We start from the raw sequence: 19,700 nt of genomic DNA, 5'->3' as shown, positions 1-19,700 counted from the left end.
GACGTGGGCCGCATACCTAGTTAAAGCCTGCATTTCTATAGAGTGTCTCCCTTGTATGATTGTATAGAATATCAGAATATCCTAAAGATCTCGAAACACTTGGGTGTCGATGCCTGATTTACATTTGCCTTAAACTATGGAGTTACCTATTTCTACCTTCGTAAAGTTGGTTCTTGGATACGAACACTCATTCGAGAGGTGAGTGTGAACGAGGCATGTTTTCTTCCACCCCTTATTTTCCAGCTCTTTCTTTGATCTGCACCCGCAACATTCTTCTCCGTGTTTGAAAGCCTGTGTGGAAACTCTCTGTTATAGATCTTGATACTTCTGAGAGGTTCTATTCACAAGACAATACGTAGGAGATTAAGCATGGAAATTATTGAAAACAGACAAGCAGATAAATTACGATACATAGAGCTTGCGAATACGTTCCTACGAAAGTAAGTAAACTACACGGTTCATCGAAAACAAACACTCCGGACGGTACAACAATCAAATACGATACTATCAATCTTCTCCCCACTCACAACTAGCCATTTCAAAGTGCTCTTTTTTCCCGTACGGGGATGGAAGGCATGGAGATAGGAGGCGACTGGGAGGGAAATGAGAGTGAGATGCGGAGTGAGGATCTGTGGGGCAAGGATGAGAGTTTTCGTCTGACTCTTGATAGATAATCAATGTTGAATGGTTGATTATGACTCTGACTACTTTCCCCTCTTCAAATTTTCTCTCTCTTCCACGCTTAGCTTATTGAATTCTGCCAAGATTGTCTCATTTTCAGCAAGCTTTTCTTCTGCTACCTTGGCTCTATCCTCTGCCGTCTTTATCCTATCCTCGATCGCCTTCTTTTCCGCTTCCGTTTTCTCTATGGCTAGTCTGTTGCGTTTCGCAAGTTATTCAACGCTACCTAACCTGTCTTCTGCCATATAATGGGGATAACTTGGAAGTTCCCAAAAAAATCGTCTGTTGTTAAGTTTGACCAATTCATTTCTAATTTCAGGGCTTACGTCTTCAAAAGAGTTGTAGAAATTTATCCCCAAAGGTTTTCGCCGCTTCCGAGGGCACTACGTTTCTCTTTGCTAATGCCCGTTTTAGCGCTCTCCCCCATGCGCCATTTTCGAATTCTTCCAGCTGATACAATTCCCACCATTCTGGAAGATAACCCCCACGTTCCCAGTCGATGATCCCACTCACATGCTTGTCTTTCACCATAATATTCTGCGCGTTTAAGTCCCCGTGGGTGAGCACAAAGGGTCCTCCAGGCTTGATACAGAGTGAATATTGTTCTCTTAGAAGGTTTTTACGGGATTTATCCCGAATGCTCGATTCCACTCGAGCCCACCATTCGTCCACATCAGACGTCCAAAAATTTAAGGTAGATTCAGGACTGAAATGTTTGTCTCTCATTAGCGAACCATCCGGAGCCTGTAGTTTATCTGATGTGAATTTACGTAATTGTACAAGATAGTCTGCGACTTCTTCGGCAAGGACTTCTACGTCTTCCCATACGAGTTTTCCCCCAATCTTCTGCAACGATTCACCTGGAACCCTATCCATAAGAAAGATATTGCTTGTACTATCCGACCAATGCTTCATATTCGTTGCCACAGGAGTCGTCGAGTTTTCTTCCAAGAAACGAGTCATTGGATAATCACGGGCTAGGTAGCTTGTACCCCATACCGCATTATTGATAGCTATTTCTCTCAAAATGTATTTGTCGCCAATTACCCATATACCGCTAAGGGGGTTGTGGGCAATCAATTTAAGAGTGCAGATATAACTGCCGTGACTCGCATTATCAGCGGTGAATCCGCAATTCTGGCATAGCAAGAGATCTGGAGATTTTGGACGTTTCGCATGGTGCTCCTTCGCCTCTTCGTCTGTAGTTCCTCGAAAGGGTGTATACTTTCCTGGAATTTTCCTGTATGTATTGAGGGACTTTAAGTGATTCGACGCACGAGCCTCGATGTGAAGCTTTGATAGTGATATGTCTGATTACAGCAGTACTGATAGATGATGATACTTAGATATAGAGTATGGGGGAAAAGTAATCAGACGAACAAAGTTCTAAATGTGTACTTTCATATAAAGGTAGAAACTTTACTACTAGTGTACACGATAAATTCTCCACCCAATGACAGATGATTTTTGTATAACCCTTGTTATTCTCGAATAGTTTTTCTACTAAAAGAAAGAAAAGGGATGAAAAAGAACTTATTGCATTGAGTAGCAGGAACAAAGGGCATGGTAAAGATCTCGATTGAAATGAAAAACTACCGAAGGTGAATACAGTTTTGATTTTGTTTTATGTAAAAAATAATAAAGGAGGCCTCGGGATATACCATAGAAGGAAGAATCTCGATTTCAATGCGTCCCAATGCGTATGAACATATGGGTAGGCACACTTGTGGGTTCGAGTTAGGTCGAAAATCTTCAATCTGAAAGAAGAACTCTTAGTATCCTATCGATAGTAGTAAGATGGGTCTATAGCCCAGAGTATCTGCCAAAGAATAGGTCAATTGTATCCTCCGCTTTGTTGATGATGATTTCGATTACGATCCATTAAGAAAACTGTGTAAGGAACCTGGGTATGATTTGATCAAGGTTTGAAGCTTGGGTTATGTTATGTGCATTTTTCTTCAGAGTAGCTCAAACACCACAAAACTCTCTGTAGCTTCACTATTGTATTTTGTGAGACATAGGTTTATACACATACACTGACCTTACTTGAGACTTCTTCAGGTAGGCAGTATTGATACCAAGCTGATGCGATATCATAGCAGTGCGTGATATCTTTGACGAACAGAAGCTATAGCTTTGGAAGTAGAAGATTCCGTATAAAAGTATCTAGAAAGTAGCTTTACTTTGTACACCCACGTATTTCTTATGCTAAAAAGGGAAACGGAAAGGGTTTATTACAGCACTAGCTTTCAAGACTTGGAAGAGGAAGTAGCAAATAAATGAAGGACCCGAATGCTCTTAGATGATACCTTCGAGGAAGTCATGATATAACGATGCCGTGAAAAAAAGGGGTTAGTTGGTAGCGTTGCCTTCCTTATGTAAGATCCTACCTTCAGGAATTAGCAGTGAAGCTTCATTGATCCATCTCGAGTACCACCAATCTCTAGATACTCCAATTCGTCTACAAATCATATATATGATGATGTATTGATGAAATTGATGTTATGGATAGTAGAACGGACATGGAAAATGCAAGATTCCGGCTTAGAAATATCCGTTCCTCTCGAGAGCCCCTGACCGATAGCGGGTCTCGGCTGCCGGGCATGGTATACAATCTTACCAATCACTTTGATATACTTTCCATTCCTCATTTTCCATGAATATTCGAGATTTTTCTTACATCAATGGGATTGTATGATCTTTCATCGACGCAAGTATCAAAACGTGAATAACTTCAAGACAAAGAAATTGCGATTTATCGTTGTTGTTGAAAGTAGAATTACCTACCAAACGAAATCAAGGTGGTGGCGAGCTGACTCATCAACAAACCCATCCGCCGGATCTCCGCTTGAAGGTAACATAAACAGATAAGGAAACGACGAGATGGGAGGAAATGGAATTATGGGAAAACGCCACGGGGATGGGATAAGTGATGAGAGAACTTCGTTGCTTGGGCACAGTGAGAGAAGAGATCGGGCTGATGGAGATGGAGATACATTGACAGGCGGGCAAAGTGGGAGAGACGATGCTATCAGCAATGATGAAGAAGATAATGAGGATAAAGCAAATCAACAGGTTGGGAAGTTGAGAGCTATATTGATCAGTATCAGTGTATTTGGATTGGTATTTCTTCAAGGTGAATTCCCTCATATAGCATCAGGAGTCTTTGATGGGAGATAAATGATCTCCCTCTCTCTCTCTCTCTCTCTCTCTCGGACTTACCTTAATATACTAACACAACTATACCCACAGCCTCAAACATGTCCGGAATATCAACCACACAGTCCAAAATAGCAGAAGATCTCAATTCATTTGCCGAAGCAAGTTGGTTTACATCCACCTACCTCGTAAGTCACCCTTCCCATCATCAGACGATCACACCCTTACATCTAGCCTTCAGATCGCCCTGTCATCCATGTCCCCCGTAGCCGCTCGTCTAGCCCAGATTTTCTCCCCGAGAAATTGTATCTTAACCGCCGCACTCCTCTTTTCAATCGGGGGCATCGTCACCTCACAAGCTTCAGATCTCAAGACCTTCCTCGTCGGAAGAGCCATAAGTGGAATTGGTGGTGCGGGTATCATGACAATTAGTTTCATCTTGATCTTAGAACTCACCACCAAAAAACGAAGGGGTATTTTCATCGGACTTGCAAATTCCGGATTCACCGTGGGTGTATCTCTCGGTGCAGTTGTCTGGGGAGCTTTATTGCCCGTTGTAGGCTGGAGAGCTCTATTCTTATTTCAATCACCTCTTGCTATCCTTTCGGGAATAGGCATTTATTTCAGTATCCCTAAGAGTTTTACATCTGGACAGAAAAGTATTGATGGTGCATCGATTACTTCCAAACTTGCCAAGATTGATTACCTCGGATCGCTTCTTCTCGTAAGTACCAAGTCCTCCTCACCATATTCTACCTATGAGCATGGAACTAGAACTCCTACTAAACCCACCAGGTAACAACCATAATACTCTTCCTCTACGGCCTCTCTTCCCCCCAAATCGAATGGCTACCCATTCTCTGCTCTCTCCTCACCCTCATCCTCTTCCTCTACATCGAGCTCAAAATCGCCACCGACCCCATCATACCCATTGCCGTCTTGAAATCGCGCGGCGCTCTCCTCTCCTGCATTTCTCAACTGGGAACCATGGCTGCGCGATGGACCATCCTATTCTACACCCCCGTCTACGCCATTTCTATCCGCGGTTGGTCGCCCGCTTCTGCAGGTTCTATTCTCATCCCTACCAACCTGGGGTTTGCCCTGGGCGGCATCGCAGCTGGTGCATTCCATATCAAACGAGCAGGGAGTTTCTGGCTGTAAGTTCTCTTCATCCCTACATCCAAACCAAGAAATCCAAAAATCCTAACCCCCCACTCCAGACCCTCTCTCCTCACCCTCCTCCTCTTCTCCACCACCCTCCTCTTCTTCTCCTTCCTCTCCACTCCTCATACCCCAACCCCTCTCTACCTCCTCCTCGCCCTCCTCAACGGCCTCACCATCGGCTCCGCCCTCAACTACACTCTCGCGCATCTCCTGCATCTCACTCCCCCCTCTACCCATTTCATCTCCACCTCGCTCCTAACCACTTTCCGTGGTTTCGCCGGCTCTTTCGGCTCCGCTATTGGTGGTGGCGCATTTATCCGCGTCTTACAATCTCAATTACGCGAAGGGTTTTCACGGAATGGGGGCTTAGAAGGTAGAGAAGATTTGGTGAGGAAATTACTTGGCAGTCCGGCGCTCGTGGGAAAATTAAATGGGGTGGAGAGGGAAGTCGTGGTCAGGGCTTATGAGGAGGGCTTTCGCGTTTTGTGGTTGGGGGCTGCCGTGTGTGCGTTTTTGATGGTGGGCGTGCAGGCTATGACCGGTTGGGAGGCTCCTGAAGGGGATACTAAAGGGGAGGATAGATTGGAGGTTGGGAATGGATTGGGAGTTGAGAATGAATTGTGGGAAGAGGGAATGGAGGAGGGTGTTTAGTGGTTCATTGGTTGGTAGAATGGGAGTTGTTAGGTTGGATTGGGAGTTGTTGCGCTAGAATGGAGTTTGTATATAGATAGACGGTTAGATAGATAGATAGATAGGTATGTACCTAGTAGTTTAGATGGAGGCCTATGTAGATATGGCAGATAGAACTGCATATAATATAGATGTAAGTATATAGGTTGTATTAAATTAAACAGAGTATATAAATAGAACGATAATAACCTTATATAGTAACATTCTATATATTAATATCTCAAATGTTAAGATTTATAACTAATATATTTCGATTAGTATTCTTGACATTCAAGTCTTTTATTTTTCCAAAATATTGATATCCTAGTCTTTAGTCTTTATCTTTGATTGGAACAGAAATATTAGTCTGTCTTAAAAAATCTAAACACTCCAAAACATTCCAAACATTCAAAACATAAATTCTTCACTACTACTCGTATTATGAGAAAACCTATACCACCTCATCTTTCTACACACACAAATCCCTAGGCTAGTCCTGTTCCAACTATAATCCCAATCCTATTCTATTCCAATTCCCAATTTCCAGTTCTATACCCCAACTTGTTCATCATTTCGTATCCAGTTCATTAAATGCAAGAAATGCCCGCAATGCCATCTCCTCCAAGACAATCCCTATCATTCAATCGTCTAACCCATCAAACCAGATCATCCTCTCTTCCTCCCGCTACTTTTCCCTTTTCTATTCTCTTTCCTTTATCATCACCCAATTGCATTTCTACCTCTCCCCCCACAGATCCTTTTCCATCAATCGTATCCCGCCATCCCTTCCCCCACCTAACAGCCGTCCAAGTCGCCGCACTACTAACCACCAAAAAGCCCGCACTAATCGTCGAAAACCAACCTACCCCAATTTTCTCCACTGTAGGTAGTACCGTCGCACTTCCCGTCGCCGCAAACAAATACCTAATCATATAATTTCCCGCAATAACCTCCGCACCACTCCTCTGCATCACATCCAAACAATACGTATTGAGACTTGGAAAACAGAAAAGTTGCGCGACTCCTTGCAAGAACATCATGATAACGGGAAGCGGAATACCGCCAAAATCTTTGTCCACAGACCAGCCATAGAGCAGCATGCAAGCCGGGATGACGATACCCATAAAGGGGAGAGCGGAGCGAAGTCGATCTTCTGGGACGCGGGACCCGCGAATACGAATGTATTTATTGGTTATGTAATCAGAATAGCGGCCGCCAAAGAAGGTTCCGAAAATGTAGCCGAAGCCTGGAGCGAGATAGAAAAGACCAGACTGGATAGGGGTAGTGAGATGGAAGCGGGGATTAAGAACATATCGAATCTGTAAAGTTCGAAGGTTAGTTTTGTCCTTAACTCGGCTCTGATTACCCAGAAGAAGAAGAAGGGTAAAGTAAAATCATATCCTATCATATAAGTATGAGGAATAGGAGAACTTACAGGAGTCAAAAGCGAATACATATTCCACACCAAACTACTACTCGCCAAAGCCACCATAATCAAATTCGGATACTTATAAAGTTTGATGACTCTCCAAGGATTCAACATTCCCCATAGTACCCCTGCTTTCTTCTTCCAACTCATGCCAACCAATTCATCTTTCTTCATTCGATGAATAGTTTCGGGTAACAAGAAATAAGCTCCAATCACCGCGCATGCAGCCAATGCAGTTTGCAGCCAGAAAATCACACGCCAAGATTGGAACGTGACGATTATACCACCAATAAAGGGCCCGAGTGCGGGTCCGATAAGTGTACCAGAAAGAAACCAACCCATTGCAGTTCCACGTTCCGTTGGACGATAAATATCCCCGATACAAGCTGCCCCAATAGTGAGAAATGAAGTTCCTTGAAAGGCCGTCAGGATACGAAAGATAAAGAATGCAGGAAGGTTAGGAGCGAGCGCCGTGCCAATGGAGCAGGCTGCAAAGAGGGAGGATGTTGTGAGGGAAATCTAAGATTATTTAGTAATCTCAACCACATATTCAAGTAATCAAACTAGAACGTACCAATCTCCTCCCGTAAACTTGGCTCAATGGTCCCCACACCAATGGACTCAATCCCATGAACAACATATACAATGCATTGCTCAAATTGATGATGGTACCAGTACTATTATACGTATTCGCCACTTCTGGCACCGCCGCCAATACCGTGGTACTACTAATTGGAGCCAAGAAACTGCAAAAGGAAAGCAGAGCCACGATAACGAGTTTGCGATTGGGGGGAATACGGTCGTAGATGGCATCGGGGATGGAGACATTTGAATACGTCTGTTGAATTGGCGCATCTTGAGTATTGGAGATGTGCGAGGCGATTGGAGCTAGATTCGAGGGTGGTTGGTGCGAGGGAATGGAGCTACTTGTACTGTGAATGGAATAAGTATCGGAAGCTTCATGTGAAAAGTTCGTTTCGTCTTTTTGGTGAGGAGATGGTTGTCCATGTTGGCTCGTTGATTGATCATGGTGGTTCAGACTTGAAGCCATGATGTGAATTGGATATTAAAAAGAGATGTATGGGTGGAATATTAAAAAGAGATGTATGGGTGGAATATTGAAATATACGTCATCCGTCAAAAAGCAGGCGAAGAATATATTAAAAGTACCCTTGCGGATCATAAAAGGCAACCGAATGATTGAAGCAAAGAACTAACAATTGATTCAAGTAATCCAATCAATCCAATTAATCCCAGGAACGGTGATTGATCCAATTGAACTGAAAGTCTTCCAACTCCCAATGAATCCAAAACGAACGACAGACTCGGGTTGCATGTATACATATAGAGAGAGAGAGAGGGGGGGGGGGGGAAGATGGAGAAACAAAAACAGCAACAGCAACAGAAACAGAAACAGAAACAGAAACAGAACTAGGAAAGAAAAAAGATTTCAATCCCTTCCCCATGAGCATGAGTCAAAGACCGGTAACGTAGGTACCGTACATACTTGAGTATCACACCTACTTTTTCCCTTTCGCTTTCCCTTTCTTTCCGTTTCCCTTTCCCTTTCCCATTCCCATTCTCATTCCCATTCCCACTTCCTTTCCCATTCCCATTCCCACTCCCTTTCCCTTTCCCTTTCCCCTCGTTCATCGACGAGTGAGTGATAAGCAATTCCCATCACACCATAGCACCGGTGACATATCCCATCCTATTCTATCCCAATCCAACCCATCCTATTCCCCTTCCTATCTTAGACTCATCTCTCTGGCCGATAATCGGCTTCCCTCGACATCAATTCCAGACAATTCCCACCTGCCGCTCTCCCTACCCCAGTGGCTCTCCACCCACTAGCTACCTAGTTAGCAGTAAACTTCCCAACCTTATCGACTTTCCCATCAATTGCCCGCACACTTCTACCCAAACAGTTTAGCCTCTCGTCTCACGTGATCTCAAAAAGCTTAACCTGCATACCTTGTAGTAATCAAGAAACAAAACCAAGCCCTATAATTGGCCCAACTGATTGAAAAGCATTTTTACCTACCTGTTTGAACTTTACTCAAGTACTGTCCCCACTAAATATACCTAGACAGTACAGAAAGTGGGTATGCCGTTTTCCGGCATCGACTTTTCCGTGTTGTTGTCGGAACTAGGGATGAGTAGATTATATAATATGAGTGGTGATTATATAGTAAGGTTCTACAATATAATACTTTTTGAGGTGTATAAAATATTACGCCAAGATTATTTACATAATTAGTTAACTAATTAAATTAATAGAAAAAAAAGTGAATCATTTTTAAATATATTTTGAGAGGGGGTTTATTTTTTTCATTTGAGTTTATATTTTATTTAAATTCATATAAATCTAGTAGTTATGTTTTTATATATTACACGATACTATATTTATATATGTATTCATATTATATAATTTATATTTGAATTTAAGCATTATTACACATCGTAATGAGGTGAGGATTATTATACTTATAATAATTATAAATCGCTCCACCCTTTCCATCTTGGGACAATGAGCACTCTATCAAGTTCTAGTCCTACAAGAAGGATTTTTCTGGTTCACGAAAGTGGCATTCTGACGCATGTGTGATATTGAGAAGAGTCACTTAGTTTGATTGTGGGTTTAGGTAATTGATGTTTGGTATTATGTCATTGGTCTTCTCGTAAATATGTCCAACTATATGTTCCTAGGTAGGTGGCGAAGATACAAGATTACATACACATACATACTCACTTATATGTATATACACATATCCGAGGAAAGTCTACGAAAAATGAACGATGAATGTCGGTGATCTAACTATATACAGTATACAGTTGATCGGCATTCATACTACTTTGACTATCTACCGTCCACATTATAACTACAACTTTCGTCAAAACTACTCATCTACCTTCCTACCTGACTACCTACTATTCCCATCCAGTACATATCACCTCCCCTCAATCCCCATCCAGCACATATTAGCTATCTTCAACCCCATCACAGAACTCAAGAACCATAAAAGTAAAACAAGCATAACATTCAGAATACAAGAGTAAATTTGCCATAGATAATAATAAAACGCTACAAGGTAACCATAATAATAACAATAATAATGCTACTTGCTCGCTCGCTTGTTTCCGCTTGTTGGCTTGCATTTGCTAGCTCGCTTCTACTAAGATGATATTGATAGTGATGATGACAATAATGACAATAAGATAATACGCCCAATCAATCCAAAATACGAAATACAAAGCACAAACCCCGCCCTCTTTCAAAACAAAAACAATGCCGTTTTAAAACCAAATACCGCCTCCACCTATTTCAAAATGCATGCAGATATGTATGTATAAATGTATGTAAATATGTACGATACTCACTAGCTAATTGCTAACGGTATATAACCTATCCTACGACATCCATTCACACACACACACACACACAATGTGAACACAGAAACCCCTTTCCTTCCCAATCTCCAGACATTCAAGATCCGCTTGAGCCGCCATGATAAGATAGACAAAGATGGATATCAACATGAGATGCGATCAAGACGCTTGCCCATCGCACCAATCGCAAACGCAACCATATATTTTGTAAATGCAACGACATGATTTAACCGCCCATAAACAGCCAAAGTCAAAGTCAATGCCATTCCAATATGACTTGACCGACTTCCCAAAACCAAACAATGAACAAAAATGTTTCCAACCATGATAGACATAATATGTCGGATGCGGTAGGTGTATTAGAGAGGTAAGTAATAGAGGTAGATGTATATGACGTATATAAGTTGCGAATATGCGAGTATATCATTCTCTTCTCGAAAAAAAAAACATAACTGTATACGCATTTCCCCTTCTAGATTCTTCAAATTTGATATTGCAAATATCAAGTCGAAGCATTCGAGAAGTTCGACTTCTCCTGCTTCAACTTTAACGGTGTCTTACGCAAACTCTTCAGAAGCTATACCATTAGAGAGAAATTATTAGCTACACTCCACGAGGTAGAAAATTATCAATGATGCCAACGCAAAGACAATTCCACTCTCAGTAGTAGATTTACCACCTGATTCTAATAGGTGTGTAAAGTTAACACGAGAAGGAATTAGAAAAACTAGTAAAACCTGCTGCGAAAGTGGTAACTTGACGTGCCTGATAGTCTTTCTCAAGTAGACCAGTGTATTTTCCTGCATTGACCAGGATCTTCATATCGGTATACAGAGCCGATGATCGTGTTGCCACGATCCCAAGGAAACTAAGAGTTCTCTCGAGAAGGTCACTAAGCCCTTGCTTATCAAGAATCCCATCAAATAATGGTCGGAGGATATTATCGTTCCATGCTGCTTGGAGAGTGAGCACATTGCCCCATTGCCTAATTTTCTATGTTAGTAGATAGCTCATTCAATATAAGTGCATGTAAACTTACGCATGTGCAGTCCCCCATGGATTTGTGACGAACAGTCTACCCTCGCCTAAACCATGAAAAGCCCTGGTGCTATTAACAAGTGCTTGGATACCATTTTTTGCATAAGCCAATGCTTTCTCGTCGATTTCTTCTGCTGATGTCGCGTATTTATTGATGCTCGGTACTTCAATACCATTCCGGAAATCATCTGAGGCGCGTTCTATAGAGTTTGAGGTTGAAACCGCATGTGAATGTTCCAAGATCTTCAAAACGAAATTCCTGTAAGTGATGACCTGAGCGCCATAGTACTTGGCTCTCATTCGCGCTGTGAGAATATCACTCGCAGGAGGGTCATTCTCTTGCCAGGTACTAGTTCCTCCAGCTTCTTTCCATCGATAAAGAAATTCCTCTGCAGTGGCTATTGACTCGAAATGGTTGGGATCATGGCGGGTGTATACAGAAGGAAATTGAGAGTCTTCCGGAAAAGGTTAGTAGTTTTCGACTAATCTAAGAAGTTCTAAACATACCATTATCGGGTTTGTAGAACATGTTGTGTAATTGATTGAGGTGCTTTCGTAGGTAAAGTTGGCCTTGATAACTCAACAGAACCATCTGATCAAAACCTTCTTTCACAGCTTCAACTATATTTGGACTTGGCATATTTTCTTCGAATGTAAGAATACCGGAATGCGGACATGGTAACTCTGCTACAATATCGCTATCATGTGATGTTAGAATCTTGATTCACTGATTAGACGAGAAAGACAAACCTTTCAAGTTGTAAGCACGTCCAAAATGCGAAAATCAGCGGATTGTCCTTTGCCAGCACGGGAAGCCCATCTTGCTTTAACTTTTTGAAGCGATCAAGTTTCCTAATGCCTATTTTAGTCGCATGTCACTCAGTACCTGGCTATGACTTACGGTCTCAAAATAACTTGTAAAGCTCTACAAGCCTGATGAATGTACGAATGACTTTCTAAAACTCTTGCAAGTTGTCCGTGATAAAGACCGGCTAAAATATTCACATGGACATGCTGTAAACTATTTCCTCCAAGTTGATTTCCAATGATATCTGTAGCTAGTGCGAAATATGCCAAACCGGGAATAACATCCACGTTCCTAGGTCTGAAGCCACTTCTTGCCGAATACGAATCACCTTCTATTGAAGTTCTTCGGCTGCGGGGATAAAATCGATCAATGTTATCCTGAGGTGAAGGTAATTCTGAAGATTGGGTTGGAGAGCTTTGAATAGGCGATGGATGGCCATTTCGTACAACTGGAGAATTGATATGACCCCAAGGATTTTCAATATCTTTGTCGGAAGGAAGCTCGGGAATTTTCTGCCTTTCTTGACAAATCTTGCCGAGTGCCAATACCACCAGCACTAAAGCTGTGCTGATTGATCGACTTGGATGGCCTGGCTTGACAAATGTCCCGTAACCGCCAGTAACCGAGATTTCCGGAGGTTCTCCAACTCCCGGTGATCTTTTCCGCTTGCTTCCTGGACTCTCGGGCGGCTTCATACTCACGAAACCAGCATGACTCGTATGCTGTGAAGCCAAGTTCTGGACTTGCTTTGGTTTCGCGGAATCCGATGGAATGGATTTGAGAAATGACTCGACCAGAGCATCCAGTCGCCTCGGTATCAAAATTGGATGCATAATATTCATGTGCTCCTTGTAACTTCTGACCAAGTCCAAAACTACATTTTTACGGAAATCAGGCATCCCATCCGACATAATACTGCCTACAACTGGTGGAGGATAATCTGGCGCACTTGATGGTGGAGTCATACCACCCAATTGACCCCATTCTTCACCGGCCGGAGAAGAGACGTCGGAATTGGTATCGACTGTAGAATCTGCGTGATCTGTCATAGGATCTCGATCATAACCTTGTGCTAAATCAATTCCTTCTCCTCTTCCGAATAATCTCAAGAGTCCACGTCGTTCTTCCTGCAGCATTGGATATTTTTCATCCTTCACGTTCTTGGGTAAACCCCCTCCGCCGTTTATCATTTGCTTTACAGAAGGGACTAGCAAAAGCCTAGCTGCGCCCGTCGTGTGATTCACTGGAATTAAAGGTTGCCCCGGCGGCACAGGATCGCCTTCCTCCTCCTCTTCGAGTGCACCAGGCGTGGATCCTTCGAGTGGCGGTCCTGGGCCCACCACTGGTGGATCTATCGGCGTGGCATCATGAAGGATGTTCAGATTCGAGCTATGAAATGTTCCAAATTCACCATCAGGTAATTGAACATCGTCTCTCCCTTCTTCTTTCATTTGCCCCTCGATACTCGATAGAGGCCGGCCGGCTCCAACTCTTTCCTGTAATTCGTCCACTCGTTTGTTCAATGATTCAAGACCCGTCTGCAAAACATTGAACAACTCTGTGTTGCGGTGTTCCAATCGGATCAAGGCCTCGATGATGTCCGTGGAAGCTTTATCAATTCTACAATGGTCAGCAGCGTATCATACCAAAAATCTCTTTTTGAACCTACGGTTTGGGTGGTGGATCTCGATAATGACATTCGAAATTCTTCTCTTTACAACTACCACAAGCCGGTCTCCCTTCGTCGCATTTTGCCTTCAGATTGCGACAGCTATCGCATGCCTGAGCCGCGCGTTGCGCTTTCCGAGGCTTTGCAGGTTGAGAATAAGGTGTGACTGAATACTGTTCCCGAGGTGGAGGATGGGGATGACCTTGCGGTGGACCATACATTGACATAGCCCCGTCGAATGTCGGTGTCGTCATCGGACTTGTAGAGGGGGGTGGGGGTTGAGGCTGATACATGGGAGGAGCGGGGTTATTATTATACATCTGCGGAGTGTGTTGCGGAGTATGCTGAGGAGGTGGAGGTTGATCGAATCTTGGTGGAAAGGGCCTTCCTCTTTCTTCAGCGTAAGGTAGATTTACATGATGATCTGTGCCATTGGTTGTCGGTGGTGGCCTGTGTTGTGGAGGTTCTTCTGAAGGGTCCGGCTTCACGATGGGTTCCCGAGGGCCATTGTGCCCATTGTGTCCATTGTATGAAGGTATGGGAGGTGGCGGTGGGTGTTGATTATGTATATTGTGGTAGACATGCGCATGTCCTGAGTTAGGGCGATGAGGATCTTGATGTTCTTGGAAGTTGGGGTGGGGAGGTCGTCTATCGAGGGGGTGGGCATGAGAATCGGGACGGGAGAATGGACCGCTATTATAGGGAGGTTGTAAAGGAGGAAGGGCCCTGGAAGGGTTGGGCTGATTGGGCTGCTCGATGGGCCAAGCAGGACCGGGCCCTAATCTTGGTCGCTTTGAATCTGGTTGACCATTGTCCATCATTGCGATTCATACAAAAAAGTTAAGTGACCACGACAGCTAAGGCCATGGACTGCGGTCGAGCGCGGCGGCTTCTTACAGGTTCGAGGGAGAACACAGAGGCGTAGAAGAGTTCAGTGGAGAATCATCTGCGCAAGTATGTATTACGGACTGACGTGTAGGTAATCATGTGTGTGATGTAACGAATGCCGCGCAACTGAGTAGTGAAGGTTAGATGGTGTGGTAAACCGGTCTGTTCGAACAGGGTTTGAGATGATCAGCCATGTTTTCTTCGGAAAGTAAAGTAGAGTACGGAGTAGTAATAAGCTATCTAAGAGCTACCCGGGTACCAAGCAAGTGGTCCCTTGAATACAGTTTTGCGCTGGAGTAAGGCGCGACAGAGGAGGTGGTTATCCATGAAGAAATTTAAAGCATACATTACCTTGGATATTGATTAAACCCTTTCAAGTAGAGATCAAGATCTGGTCTGCAATGCGACTTTCTAGGTAGGTTACTTTTGAATGCTTTCTTGCTGAGAAAGATTTTATGAATAATAACAATAATAATGATTCTTCGAGGGGGGGCTTTAAGATGAGAGAAAAATGGATAAATAATAAATAATAAATAAATAATAAATACTAATAAGTGGATAAATAAATGGATGATTGGAATGATTGGAATGATTGGAATGGTTGGAATAATTGGGGTAATTGGGATAATTGAACAATTGAACAATTGAACAATTGAATCAATAAGTGGTTATCTAATAAGTCCTGGGATCTTTTGGGAGGGAAGGGAAGGGAAGGGGGGGTGCTTTGCCAATTGTAAACTTTAATAGCTGAGGCGGGAGCTAGGATTCAGGGAAGTCAGGGGAGTCAGGGATTCGTCGTTTTCTTCGTTTTCTTCGTTTCTCGTTTCTCGTTTCTCTTCAAGTTTTACCCTCGTTTTTCTTTCTTTCGCGTGCGTGAAGGTGGGATGATAATATGTACCAAGCTGAATACTTCGTATGTTCTTTTAGATTGAGTTTTGAGTTTGGGGTTTTGGGATCTAAGAGTAACCTGGTACGTACTTGCACCTTAGTAAAGAGCGGGAGTAGGCACGGTACGTTGAGTAGTGTACGCGTAGTGTGAGAGTAGTGAGGTACGATAAAATGGTCGAATCAGATTTCAAGATGATTGTGGGATTGCGTTTGTGTATGTATGTATGTATGTATGAATGTATGTAGGTTGGTAGGTTGGTAGGTTGGTAGGTGAGTAGGTATGTATGTGTATGTGTGTGTGTGTGTATTTCTAGGATCTCTTGGCGCCTTTTCTGTTGCTATGTGGATTGTTAGAAGAAGAGGAGAGGAAAGAAGAGAGCAGAAGAGAAGAGTCAGTGGAAGAGAAAGGAAGAGAAAGAAAAGAGAGTGCGGACGAGAGAGAGAATAGAGAGAGAAATGTGAATCAAAACATCAACTATCGAATTGCGCAAATAACAATCGAAAGATAATGAATGTAGAGGTAAGCACCATGCAATACAATACAATACAACACTATACAATAAAATACAATATATAAATGCACAGAGATAGAGAGGAGCAGAAGGGATTTGCAAAGGAGGCAAAACAGAGCAAGCAACCAAGCAACCAAGCAATAGTTCCGAACCAGTCGTTTAATGACCGAGGTGTGAGTTTTGTGCAGAAATGGTGGGTGGATGGATATTCTGCGTTCTTTCTTTCTTTCTTTCTTGCTTGCTTGCCTTCTTGCTGTGGATTGTTGTTGCCGTCCTTGAATGGATCGTGATGATATAGCAGAGATGATTATGATGATGCTGGGAAAGTTAAAATGTCCCCTTTTCTGAGTCTCTCCTCTCCCCACCACAATCGTACAATCAAATCAATCAGGTGTTCCAAAGTGCAAGAAAAGAAGAAAATGAAAAACAACCTTGAACCCGTCAAAAAGTTCACAATAACTCCACTCCAAACTTATTGTTGTCCCCTCTCTCGTCTCCTTTTCCAATTTGAAAAATTAATAAAATAAAATAAAAACTCTCAGACTCTAACCTAATTTCATGCCAGCTTGCGTTGATTTTTGCCCTCGATTACCAGTCGATGGATGATTCAATCTTTCGACCTTCGGAAACGGTGGGAAAACGCTTCGAAAATCAAGATATCCCACCACGGGAAATCAATGAACAATCAAGCAAACTTTACAAACTCTAGGTTATAGTCCAAGGAGCACGACAAGGATAGAGGTGATGGGCTTGATAGGTGAAGAATAAATAAGGTACAAGGCAAGAAGAAGGTTCATGCAAGTAGGTATCCAAAAGATTGACGTACTAACCCGTGTCTTCGTGATTTGGAATGTATGGAAGGGAACAAGTGTATAGCGCCTGTGCCTGTGTTACTGGATCCGGCGCATTCGAAAGCCGTTAAAGATGAAGAAGATACGATGGAGTTGCAAGGCTCAGTATGCTAGCATGCTGGTATGCTGGTTGTTAGATGTTGGTTGCTGTCGTATACCCTTCCGAGACCTGCGTTGTTTGGTTCGTCTCTCCGCTGTCTCTCTTCCGCGTAGCAGCGCACTTTTCGCGATTCACGATTCGAGTGTTCAGTGTCGGTGCAGTCAGTGTTCACTATTCAGTGTGTTCACGAAAGCTTTCGTGCCCAGTTACCCGGTGCCAAACCACCCGAGAATAGGCGATATAATGCTTTTGTGGGTAGGTAAGGTTATTTTGAAGTTGGAAATAGTTTACTCGATTGACAAGGGGGAAGGAAGTGTAAATTATAATGTAAAGGTCACCAAGGTGGGATAATAGGTAGTCTGTTAGTGCAACGCGAGTATGCTTAATGGGTTGAGACTAGGATGAATGTAATACCTGAGCCGGCTGGAGCTTGATTTGGGGAATGAGGCGTGCTGGTGGTAAGAAGTAAAAGTATGGTAAAGGTGTGCGAGGGGCAAGAGGGGTGCCGGCTTACGGTTGATTGATTCTACGAGCGAGGTGGTAATGGGCAGGCTGGCTGGGCTGGATGAAGATATCAATCAATGGCATGCGATTGGAAAATGATATCGTGAATTGTGAATGCCGCTCAATCAATTAAATGATTTCAATATCAAACTTCTTCCTCATTGCTGTAGCTTGCCATCTGCCAATTGCTTGCTCTCACCCGTCCACCTTTGCATCCCACTACTGCTAGTATCAAATAATGCTACCCCTACTTGATGTAAGCTTCGCCCAGCAGGGTAATTATTTATTTTGTTTTGTTGAGTTAAGTCTATACGATGTCAATGACTGGCGGCAAAGGGATTGACGAGGAAATGATAGATAAAAGGGTCTAGCCATCCCAAGTGGGGCAACAACCCAGTAGACGATCCATTTCCATTTCCGATATGTGAAAGAAAAAAAACTCTGCGTACGAGATTTAATGAGTGAAAATACTGTATAACATGTCATTGTCGATGAGAAATACGTTCAAGCCTTGTGTATATTGTATCAACGTCAAAGTACTCAAGATACTAGTGTACCACCACATGACATCTCATCTCTCTTTCCAAACATATACACAACATCAAACTTCATCCCAACGCACCAGCAAAGCCTAGATTCCTAGCAGGAAACTCTTCTTACCATCCCAACAACAACATCTTCTTCATCATCCTGAGAATTATGTCCGGATCTGTGTACACCAGCATGTCGGATCTCAGGAATGCGAGCCAGTAAGCAGATGATGTAGCACGTCGTCTCAAGCTGCCCAATGGTCCACCATAGAGGGATTGATAGTCTCGTCTGGCCCTATCTGTAGAACAATCACATCCAATGCATTTTAGCGACTTTATCCAGTGCAGAACAAGCACATTCTCCTCATTCGAAGCTTTCTCTACTGGGAAGGATGCGGGGGCGTCAGTCACTTTCATGTGTATTTTCCCATAGCCAAGCTGGGGGCTTGTCAGGTTGTCAGCCTCGAATGTCGTATGACCTGTTCCTTACAATATTCTAAAACAGTGCTTTTGTGATGGCATATGATTCAGTGTTGGCTGCATATGTAGAAGTACAAATTCCACACTCCCAACTACATGCATTCTGGAGTACGTACGTCCATGCCCAGCATACAAATCGTAACGTGAAGCTCTTCGCTCTTTCATCATTCCCAGAGATTCCCAGAAATTCCCAGAAATTCTCACAAATTCGCACCAGCTTATGATGAACAACAGGCCTCCTGGTCATGGTACATACCGATGCCTTGGACATGGGAGGCACCACTCTTCAGCACCCATTCTTCTACGCACGATTGTCCTGCATCAGAATCCTTCGCCTCGTCAACCCCATGGAAATTAATCGGTAATGTCTCCGTGCCCCAGTATGCTCCCTGAGCCCTCTGTCATGAAAATGAGTTGTGGATATCGAGCCATCATTTCATTTTCTGGAAGGAAGGAATTTTCAAAGAAGTCCCTGCCCAGTGCCTACCTGGGTATCCTCATCTCCCTGGCCCCGTGGCTAACTTGCTTTGGCTCGGACTTCCTATGTCTTGGTAAAACAAGAAAATTCACGAGAGATTTCTTTCTGGAAGGGTCAAAGCGTGCTAACAATGTCACATACTCAGTACTCGAAATGTAACAAAAATGTCCACATTGATGATCATATCAAAATCACAAACTTCCATCACGCAGTGTTTTCGCCTCCTCTGCCTCTCTTGCCTTCTTTTCCAAATAAAAATGATTTCATTTTGTTTCGCAATCATATGATTACAATATCTACCATTTCCCATATCATTTTTGACAAACAATATCACTCGTCCGACTCGAAGAGATCCCAGGCTCCCAGGAAGTGATGAATGAGATCAGCATGGAGAACTGCGGGGACTCTAGCAACTGATCCAACGGCTTTCGGGTAGAATCCTCAAAGTGCTTCTTTTCCTTC

At 43.2% G+C, this 19,700-nt stretch overlaps 5 protein-coding genes across 5 annotated transcripts; 1 reads left to right on the top strand and 4 right to left on the bottom strand.

The window, feature by feature from the left end:
- Positions 1-1,011: 1,011 nt before the first annotated feature.
- On the bottom strand, positions 1,012-2,778 carry EAF01_004339 (uncharacterized protein; the record flags this gene model as incomplete). The annotated part of the gene is made up of 2 exons (XM_038912593.1): positions 1,012-1,921; positions 2,723-2,778. 2 exons carry the CDS (start codon positions 2,776-2,778, stop codon positions 1,012-1,014), a joined length of 966 nt encoding a protein of 321 aa, XP_038772277.1.
- Positions 2,779-3,564: 786 nt separating this feature from the next.
- Positions 3,565-5,655, top strand: EAF01_004338 (uncharacterized protein; the record flags this gene model as incomplete). Its single annotated transcript, XM_038912592.1, has 5 exons — positions 3,565-3,817; positions 3,934-4,028; positions 4,082-4,564; positions 4,636-4,997; positions 5,061-5,655. 5 exons carry the CDS (start codon positions 3,565-3,567, stop codon positions 5,653-5,655), a joined length of 1,788 nt encoding a protein of 595 aa, XP_038772276.1.
- A 674-nt stretch (positions 5,656-6,329) lies between these two features.
- EAF01_004337 (uncharacterized protein) lies at positions 6,330-8,153 on the bottom strand (the record flags this gene model as incomplete). The annotated part of the gene is made up of 3 exons (XM_038912591.1): positions 6,330-6,992; positions 7,109-7,621; positions 7,677-8,153. The coding sequence occupies 3 exons, from the start codon at positions 8,151-8,153 to the stop codon at positions 6,330-6,332; spliced, it is 1,653 nt and encodes a 550-aa protein (XP_038772275.1).
- A 1,829-nt stretch (positions 8,154-9,982) lies between these two features.
- Positions 9,983-17,808, bottom strand: EAF01_004336 (uncharacterized protein). Its single transcript, XM_038912590.1, has 7 exons — positions 15,247-17,808; positions 14,008-15,057; positions 12,432-13,958; positions 12,281-12,382; positions 12,038-12,228; positions 11,532-11,985; positions 9,983-11,477 (listed from the first exon to the last, which is right to left on the bottom strand). Exons 2-7 carry the CDS (start codon positions 14,826-14,828, stop codon positions 11,195-11,197), a joined length of 3,378 nt encoding a protein of 1,125 aa, XP_038772274.1. The 5' UTR covers positions 14,829-15,057; positions 15,247-17,808; the 3' UTR covers positions 9,983-11,194.
- Positions 17,809-18,406: 598 nt separating this feature from the next.
- EAF01_004335 (uncharacterized protein) lies at positions 18,407-18,697 on the bottom strand (the record flags this gene model as incomplete). Its single annotated transcript, XM_038912589.1, has 1 exon — positions 18,407-18,697. The coding sequence occupies one exon, from the start codon at positions 18,695-18,697 to the stop codon at positions 18,407-18,409; it is 291 nt and encodes a 96-aa protein (XP_038772273.1).
- Between the last annotated feature and the right edge of the window lie 1,003 nt (positions 18,698-19,700).

This window comes from Botrytis porri (genome assembly GCF_014898465.1).
Source record: "Botrytis porri strain MUCL 3234 chromosome Unknown BPOR_005, whole genome shotgun sequence".
In the NCBI taxonomy this organism is placed as follows: Eukaryota; Fungi; Ascomycota; class Leotiomycetes; order Helotiales; family Sclerotiniaceae; genus Botrytis; species Botrytis porri.
Note: the sequence above shows the minus strand (reverse complement) of the source record. Positions and strands in the feature narration are given on the sequence as shown.